This window comes from Anolis sagrei, chromosome 3 (assembly GCF_037176765.1).
Source record: "Anolis sagrei isolate rAnoSag1 chromosome 3, rAnoSag1.mat, whole genome shotgun sequence".
Lineage (NCBI taxonomy): Eukaryota > Metazoa > Chordata > Lepidosauria > Squamata > Dactyloidae > Anolis > Anolis sagrei.
The window spans coordinates 214,423,637-214,432,501 of record NC_090023.1 but is presented as its reverse complement, the minus strand read 5'-3'; the positions used below and the strand labels follow the sequence as shown (position 1 = coordinate 214,432,501).

The 8,865-nt window shown below is 40.9% G+C and overlaps 1 protein-coding gene across 1 annotated transcript in view; it reads left to right on the top strand.

Moving 5' to 3' along the window:
• Positions 1 to 5,239: 5,239 nt before the first annotated feature.
• Positions 5,240 to 8,865, top strand: part of AS3MT (arsenite methyltransferase) — a 29,828-nt gene continuing 26,202 nt past the window's right edge. Inside the window, exons 1-3 of the mRNA XM_060768306.2 lie at positions 5,240 to 5,379; positions 6,076 to 6,107; positions 7,857 to 7,984. Of these exons, the coding sequence (XP_060624289.2) occupies position 5,379; positions 6,076 to 6,107; positions 7,857 to 7,984 (161 nt within the window). The 5' untranslated portion in view covers positions 5,240 to 5,378. The remainder of the gene's footprint in view (positions 5,380 to 6,075; positions 6,108 to 7,856; positions 7,985 to 8,865) is intronic.

The following is an 8,865-nucleotide window of genomic DNA, read 5'->3' as shown; positions in this document are numbered from 1 at the left end:
TTTTGTTGTGTCCCTGTTGTGTTTTTCAATTTTGGCCATTTCATTCTTACACAAAGATGAAAGCAAAGTTTAAAAAATATCTTGTTTTGAAAGTACAATTTTCTCAGATCAGAATTATTTATTACATCATGATGCATAGAGGTTTGTGGACATGCGTGTGGGAGAGATGTGTTATTTCATATATACTGTGCACCATATCAGGAAATGGTTTTAAATCCAAGGCTTTTAAGATTTTTATACATATTACTGTGGGACCAAGCAGTCAACCAGTAAATAGTGCAATAAACATAATTGTAGAGAAATGTTTATTATAAAGTGTTTATTATACTGTGTTTAAACTGTATTTGTGGTTTACATTTGTTGCCATGGCCTAGCTGTGAGGGATAGGTTGCCATGGTGACAAGACAAGGCAGCAGAGGAGGTGGGCGGAGCTTAAGGAGAAAAAGGTTTGAAAGTGACAGTTAAGTTTCAGTCAGGAGGAAGAGACCCTGAGAAGAGGAGCAGAGCCAGTTAAGGGCTCTGGGAGAGTAGCAGAGTCGGGAAAGGACTCTGGGAAAAGTAGTTTCAGTCAGGAGGATGAGACCCTGAGAAGAGGGCAGAGTCAGTTAGGGCTCTGTGGTGTGAAGATTAGATAGATTCAGTTAGTTTTAGTGTTTGTGAATATTTCTTCAGCAAGGGAGCTGAAGGGAAACCTAGTTAGATTGCTTTGAGGAAAAAGAATCTAACAGAGGAGGTTTTAGGATCGCCAGTAGTGTAAGACTGGAGATCAGTGGTTTGATCCGGTATAGGACAAACAGTGTGAATATTCACAATAGGGAACACTGAAATGATAAAGCACTTCACTGAAGAAGGAGTTTATAAGATTGTAACATCTAAAGCCTGAATGTATCTCAACCAAGCCATATTGTAACCATCAAACATATGCCAAGCTCAATCTCTCAATATTGCAACAATTACGCTTTGTTTAACAATAAACTTGTTCTCTTTGTATTTTAAACCTGCCTCCTCCATTGATTTTACGTTTGGTGCTTTCCACTCTACCAAAGTTACCTCACAACGCAAATAGGGATAAACAGAGACTTTAAGACCAGCGTCTCTAAACATATTGGTGGCAGTTTAATTTAATAGCAGTCTAGGAACTTCCTTACATTTTTGGTGATCCCATTTGGTGGGATTAACACCACATCTTTACATTTTATTGGTGGCATTGATACGTTCTTTACAGTTTTTGGTGGCATCCAGTGAGATAAGCGCTTCTTTACAATAATGAACTAATGGAATTGACAGTTGGACAGGCCATGGAATACGATCTGAATTACATGATTTTACTTGATGTTTTAATAATTGATGTTTAATTGTATGGTTTTTAATTGTATTTGTTTATTTTTATATTTATAAGTATTGGCATTGAATCGCTGCCTGTGGTAAGGACGCCCTGAGTCCCCTTTTAGGGTGAGAAAGGCAGGATACAAATAAGTGACCGCTCTAACTGGAAGTCAGCTGTGACCAGCAGTGTTGCAGAATTCAAAGGGCAAAAATGGAGGGCAAAAGGGAGAAATGTGCCAAGAACAAGGCGCATCAAGCCAACCCTGACCAGGACTGCCTTCCACCTGGAAACCGATGCCCTAACTGCAGGAGAACATGCGGATTAAGAATAGGGCTCCACAGCCACCTACAGACCCACCGCCAAGACACTACACATGGAGGACCATCATCCTTAGGCTACGCAGAATTGCCTAAGAATAAGAAAAAAATATGTGAAATAAATAAATATTAATTTTGTAACCAGCTTGTTCTAAATAGGAATAAAATTAATTAGACTGAACATCTATGCAGTTGGTCTCTCACACATACACATACACATCTAAGCTCAGAGACTTGATACTAATTAAATTCATTTATGCCAGATGGGCATTATTAGCCCTGCTATTCCCAATATGAAATAAGCAGTCACAATATAATTGGCCATTAATGGTCCAAAGTGCAATGTTTTTTTTTATATTGACCAGGTATTACATTGCATTCCGTAGAAGGAAAAAGATTGTAGTTTTTCTGGAATGATTTTCTGAGAACTCACTGCCTGATGCGTGCTTATCGTCTCCCTGTATCATAATGGTTTTATATACAGATTTGAGTATTCCTGATCCAAAATAAATAAAAATAAAATCCAGAAATGCTTTGTATTGGGGATTTTGAATTGTATTTGCATATAGGTACATATTGAGATGTCTTGGAGGTGGAATGAAATTCATTTATGTTTCATAGTATGCCTTACACATATCCCGGCATGGCCCTCCAGGTGTTTTGGACTTCAACTCCCACAATTCCTAACAGCCAAGGCTGTTAAGAATTGTGGGAGTTGAAGTTCAAAACACCCGGAGGGCTGAAATTTGCCTATGCCTGATATAGGCTAAATATAATTTTATACAGTGTTTTTAATAACGTGCAAGGTTTTTGTACATCAGTGAGCAAAGTTTTCACTGTCTCAATCACCCATGTGGATAATTTTGGAGGATTTTGGAATTCCAGGTATGTTCAGCTTGTACTGCCTCAAAACCTTAAAAAGAGACACAATAAATATATTGTTGAAGGCTTTCATGGCCAGAATCACTGGGTTGTTGTGTGTTTTCCAGGATGTATGGCCATGTTCCAGAAGCATTCTCTTGATTTGTGCTCATTGGTGTGTTTGGTGCTCCCTATGTAGATTTGTCCACCTCTGCAGGAATCTACTGTATACCATGTAGCTGTGGATAACTCTACAAAGGGACCACCAAATGCAGCATTACCCAAACATGAATCAAGGAACACCAAAGGCAAGTGTGAATGTTGCAATTAGCCACCTTGATTCACATTGAATGGCCTTGCAGCTTCAAAGCCTGGCTGTTTCCTGCCATGTCTACCATGCAGCTGTGGACAAGTCTTTATAGGGACCACCAAACGCAGCATTGCCCAAATACGAATCAAGGATCACGAAAGGCACTGCAGACTAATTCAACCAGAGAATTCAGCTATAGCAGAGCACCTGATGAACCAACCTGGACACGGTATATTATTTGAGAACACAGAAATGCTGGGTGGCTCTAACAACCACCATGTCAGACTACGCAGAGAAGCCATTGAAGCCCACAAGCATGTGGACAATTTCAACAGAAAGGAAGAAACCATGAAAATGAACAAAATCTGGCTACCAGTATTAAAAAACTCTAAAATCATAACAGTAAATAAAGAACAACACTCAAAAACAGGAGAATCCCAGACAAGAAACAATCATAATATAATATAATAATATAATATTTATTTATTTTATTTATTTATTTGACTTGTATACCGCTACTCCCAATTTGGCTCGGAGCAGTTTACAGCAGTAGATTAAAACAATACAATTAACTTTAAAATACAATAAAACTAGAACAGACATAGTCCCGAGTTATTAACCCATCGAAAGAGAAGAAGAAAGAGAAAGAGAGAAAGGTTTTACAGGCTTTCCAAAAAGCAAGTAGGTCTCGGATGGTTCAGGTTTCAACTGGCAAGGCATTCCATAAATAAGGGGCCACAATTGAGAAGGCTCTCTGCCTAGAAGAGGACAGATGATAAGTCCGGATGTTGGGGACTTCAAGCAAATTTCGGTCTTCGGACCGAAGTAATCTCTGGGGTTGGTAGGGGGATAAGTGGGCCCTCAGGTACGCCGGCCCCAGACCATATAAGGCCTTAAAGGTTAGTACCAGCACCTTGAAAGTAATCCAGTACTCAATCTGTAGCCAGTGCAGCTGTTGTAGAATTGGAGTGATACGACACCTCGCCGGCACTCCGGTGAGAAGACGAGTCGCTGCATTTTGCACGAGCTTCAGTTTCCGGATCACTGACAAAGGAAGGCCAATGTAGAGGGCGTTACAGTAGTCAAGCCTCGAGATGACCGTCTCCTGGATCACCATAACCAGGTCGTTCCTAGATAGGTAGGGAGCCAGTCGCCTATAATATATTGTATATACATATAATATTATAAATATTATAATGTAAATCAATATAATACTACTAACAATGTGATATTCTAATTATATATTTATTTTACATGTAATATTACTAATAATATTACAATATAACAGTATAGTACAATATAGTAATAATTAATACTGATATTGTACTATGCTAATAATATTTTGTATGCATATATATGGGAGCCCCCGGTGGCGCAGTGGGTTAAAGCACTGAGCTGCTGAGCTTGTTGATCGAAAGGTCGCAGGTTCGATTCCGGGGAGCGGCGTGAGCTTCCACTGTCAGCCCTAGCTTCTGCCAACCTAGAAGTTTGAAAACATGCAAATGTGAGTAGATCAATAGGTACCGCTCCGGCGGGAAGGTAACGGCGCTCCATGCGGTTATGCCGGCCACATGACCCTGGAGGTGTCTACGGACAACAACGCTGGCTCTTCGGCTTAGAAATGGAGATGAGCACCACACCCCAGAGTCAGACATGACTGGACTTAATGTCAGGGGACTACCTTTACCTTATGCATATATATCTTGTGAGCTGCTCTGAGTCCCCTTTGGGAATATAAATGCAGTAAATAAATAAATAAATAAGAAATAAGAAACAATCAGGACCAACTAATCATCTCCCAACTAAAGATTCCCCCAGGCAGGAAGAAGCCACCCCTTGAATCTACAAGGCCATTCAATGCTAATCAAGGTGGCCAATTGCAACATTCACACCTACCTCCAATAGACAAAAGTTATTTCTCTCACCCTGGACATTCCACAGATATAAAAACCCCATTTTCCTAGTTTCCAACAGTCACTCCTAACCTCTGAGGATGCCTGCCATAGATGCAGGCGAAACGTCAGGAGATAATGCTTCTGGAACATGGGTATACAGTCCAGAAAACAACAACCCAGGCAGAATAGAGTTCAAAGCCATTGTTTGGGGAACAATAAGAGATTGTTATCACCCTGCCCTGTCTCTAGCCTTTCTGCTGGAATGTAGGTTGAAAATGAGATGCTTGGAAGTGGAGTGTGCATATATGCCCAAGTAGCTGTCGATTTAGGGAAACTATAGGAATACTCAGAGGTGGTTTTGCCAGGTAATATGCCTCTGAAATACAGCCGGTCTCCCATCCTAGTCCTGACCATGATTGCTCCTGCTTAGTTCTCAAGATCAGGCAGGATCTGGTGGAGCAAAGTGCTGGAAGGAGCAATGAAAAATGTGGAAGGAGAGAGATCCGCCCGCAGAAACCCAGCAGATCCCCTTCCGGGCACAGCCACGCCTCTGATGAATCATAAAGCGGTTCCATGGCGGGTCAGTTCTGTTAAGGAGGAGCCCGAGCCTGCCTTGTGTTGTTTTGGTTCATCCCGAAGGTTGGAGAAAGCCCAGACTGGTCCAAAAAAGTAAGCGGGAGGCATTAGTTGCCTTTTCCTTCTGAAGTCACCATTGTTTGAGTGCACAGTGCTCTCTGGATGTAGGTGAATTACAACTCCAGAACTCCAGGTCAATGCCCACCAAACCCTTCCAATATTTTCTGTTGGTCATGGGAGTTCTGTGTGCCAAGTTTGGTTCAATTCCATCGTTGGTGGAATTCAGAATGCTCTTTGATTGTAAGTTAACTATAAATCCCAGCAACTACAATCCCCAAATGACAATATCAATCCCCTCCCCCACCCCACCAGTATTCAAATGTGGACGTATCAGGTGTTTGTGCCAAATTTGGTCCAGTGAATGAAAATATATCCTGCATATCCAATATTTACATTACAATTCATAACTGTAGCAAAATTATAGTTATGAAATAGCAACTAAAATAATTTTATGGTTGGGGGTCACCACAACATGAGGAACTGTATTAAGGGGTTGCAGTATTAGGAAGCTTGAGAAACACTGTTATAGGGATTTCTTAGGCAAGGCATACTCAGAGGTGGTTTTGCCAGTCCCTCTGAAATCTAGTCTATTACAGCACCTAATATTCCTTCGCAGTCTCACATCCAAATTCTGACCCCTGCTCAGCTTCCAAAATTTAGACAGAATCTGGTGCCTTAGGCTACTGGGCGAATGTACACCCAAATCTGACTCCTTTTATTTCCTTTCAGTGGCTGCAGAGAAGATCTACAAGGAGGTGCAGGTGAGATTCATTGCAAAATAAGATCTTTATGGGATGCCCAGTATTTAGACTGAGATTGCCCACACATTGTAGGATCAATGCAGTTTGACATCACTTTGGGCCCTTCCACACAGCCCTATATCCCAGAATATCAAGGCAGAAAATCCCACAATATCTGTTTTAAACCGGGTTATCTGAGTTGACACCCAGATAAGATATAGGGCTGCGTGGAAGGGCCCTTTAACTGCCATGACTCATGGGAGCTGCAGTTTTTCTCTGCCAGTGAGTGCTGGTGCCTCACCAAACTAAAATTCTCATGATCTCATAGCATTGAGATAGAAGTTCAAGTGGTATCAAACTACATTCATTCTACAATGAGGTAAAGGTTTTTCTCTGACATTAAGTCCCGTCGTGTCCAACTCTGGGAGGTGGTGCTCATCTTCATTTCCAAGCCGAAGAGCCGGCGTTGTCCATAGATGCCTGCAAGGTCATGTGGCTGGCATAACTGCATGAAGCGGTACCTATTGATCTACTCACATTTGCATGTTTTTGAACTGCTAGGTTAGCAGCAGCTGGGGCTAACAGCAGGAACTCACCCCACTCCCCGGATTTGAACCAGCAACCATTCGGTCAGCAAAATTAACCCACTGTGCCACCGGGGGCTTACCCTTAATATAGATGCACCCTTAATGGTATCTTACCAACTTCTTAGACCCCTTCCACACAGCTGAATAAAATCTCACATTATCTGCTTTGAACTGGGATATATGGCAGTGTGGACTCAAATAATCCAGTTCAAAGCAGATAGTGTGGGATGTTCTGCCTTGATATTCTGAGGTATATGGCTGTGTGGAAGGGCCTTGTGTAGCAGCAACCCTATTGCAACATACTCATAGATGCTCCATTTTGACTTGTTTTGGCCAAGCTCTTTGGTGCCTTGTGTACCGAAATCTAAATGAACAACCTTCCTATTTACTGAGCCACTTTTATTTCCTCACCTGTCTGTTATCATACATTCCTGTTTAATCTGAGTGGCACAATGGCAATGACTTGTGATGGGAAATGTGTCACTGACTGCAATGGCACATTCTATATAAATGCATTATTATTATTATTATTATTAGTAGTAGTAGTAGTAGTTGTTGTAGTAGTAGTAGTAGTAGTAGTAGTAGTATTTTGTTTGTTACCCACGTCTTCTCATGACTTGAGACAGGATACAAAACAGTCAAAACTCAGCACCAGAAAATTCATACCATAAAATACATACATTAAAATATACAGGGAGCCACAGTGGTGCAATGGGTTAAACCCTTGTGCCGGCTGGACTGCTGACCTGAAGGGTGGGTTGCTGACCTGAAGTTTGCTGGTTCGCATCTGTAAGATAGGGTGAGCTTCCGTCTGTCAGCTCTAGCTTGCGGGGACATGAGAGAAGCCTCCCAGCAGGATGGTAACACATCTGGACGTCCCTTGGACATTGTTTCTGTGGATGGCCAATTCTCTCACACCAGAAGCGACTTGGAATATGTTCTCAAATTGCTTCTGACACAATTAAAAAAACTTAAAACACATTACTCCAAATATATCAAAATACATAGTAAGGATTACAGTATCATACAAATGCATGTATTAAAACACAAATAAAATGTAAATTTTGAAATCACAGTTTTAATGATTGGGTTAGCCAGCCGTAAGAGATAGGTCTTCAGTTCAGCCTTGAATGGTGTCAGCACTCAAAACATATGTCTCATATTTCGGTTGCTTCTTTCCTAGGACTATTATGGCAAAGATCTGAAGAAAACAGAGGATCTAAAAACCAACGCTTGTGTTACTCCAAGAAGGCCTTTGCCTGCCTTTATCAGAGAAGCACTGAAATGTGTTCATGAAGAGATTTCAGCAAAGTACAGTATCGAATTTTTGTTTAAACTTCATTCACATTAATTGTTTAGATATCTATTGAGTCATGAATATAAAGTAACCAAGAGATCATTTTTAAAAAAATAGTTGCCGTAGAGTAAATGGTGAATTGTTATGGCGAGGCTTTAATTCAAAAACTAAAAATTCTAAAGATTTCTCAGTGGGATGTTGTAGGTTTTTCGGGCTACATCAACCCGATGCTTCTAGAACCTAGCCATACAGCTCGAAAAACCTACAACAACCTCAGATCTCACAACCTCTGAGGATGCCTGCCATAGATGCAGGCAAAACGTTAGGAGAGAATGCTTCTAGAACATGGCCATATAGCCTGAGATACCTACAACAACCCAGTGATGTTGGCTATGAAGCTTTGACAATAGATTTCTCAGTGTATCAAAAGAATGGTTGACTGACTGAACAATTAGGATTTTGTGTGGTGTGATTCTCCAGAAGAAAGTGAGTAGAGCCTTTCTTCTGGAGATATAAAACAAAGCGGTCATTGCCAAAGCTTGTTTTCATCTAGTGATGATTAAGCGCAACTTACTATACAAGATCAGGGAAGGTGTTATAGATCTTGTACAAATTTATCTAGGGAGCAGCTACACCATAGAATTAATGCAGTTCGACACAACTTTAACTGCCATGGCTGATTGCTATGGAATCTAGGGATTTGTAGTTTTACAAGGGCCTTAACCTTCTCTTCAAAGAGGGCTGATGCCTCACCAAATCAAGAATCCCAGGATTGCGTAGCATTGAGCCATGGCAATTAAAGCGGTATCAAATTGCATTAATTCTGCTATGCAGTCTTATATGTACATTCTACTGTAGTAAATAGGATTTGCATTTTAAGCCCTTTCTATACTGC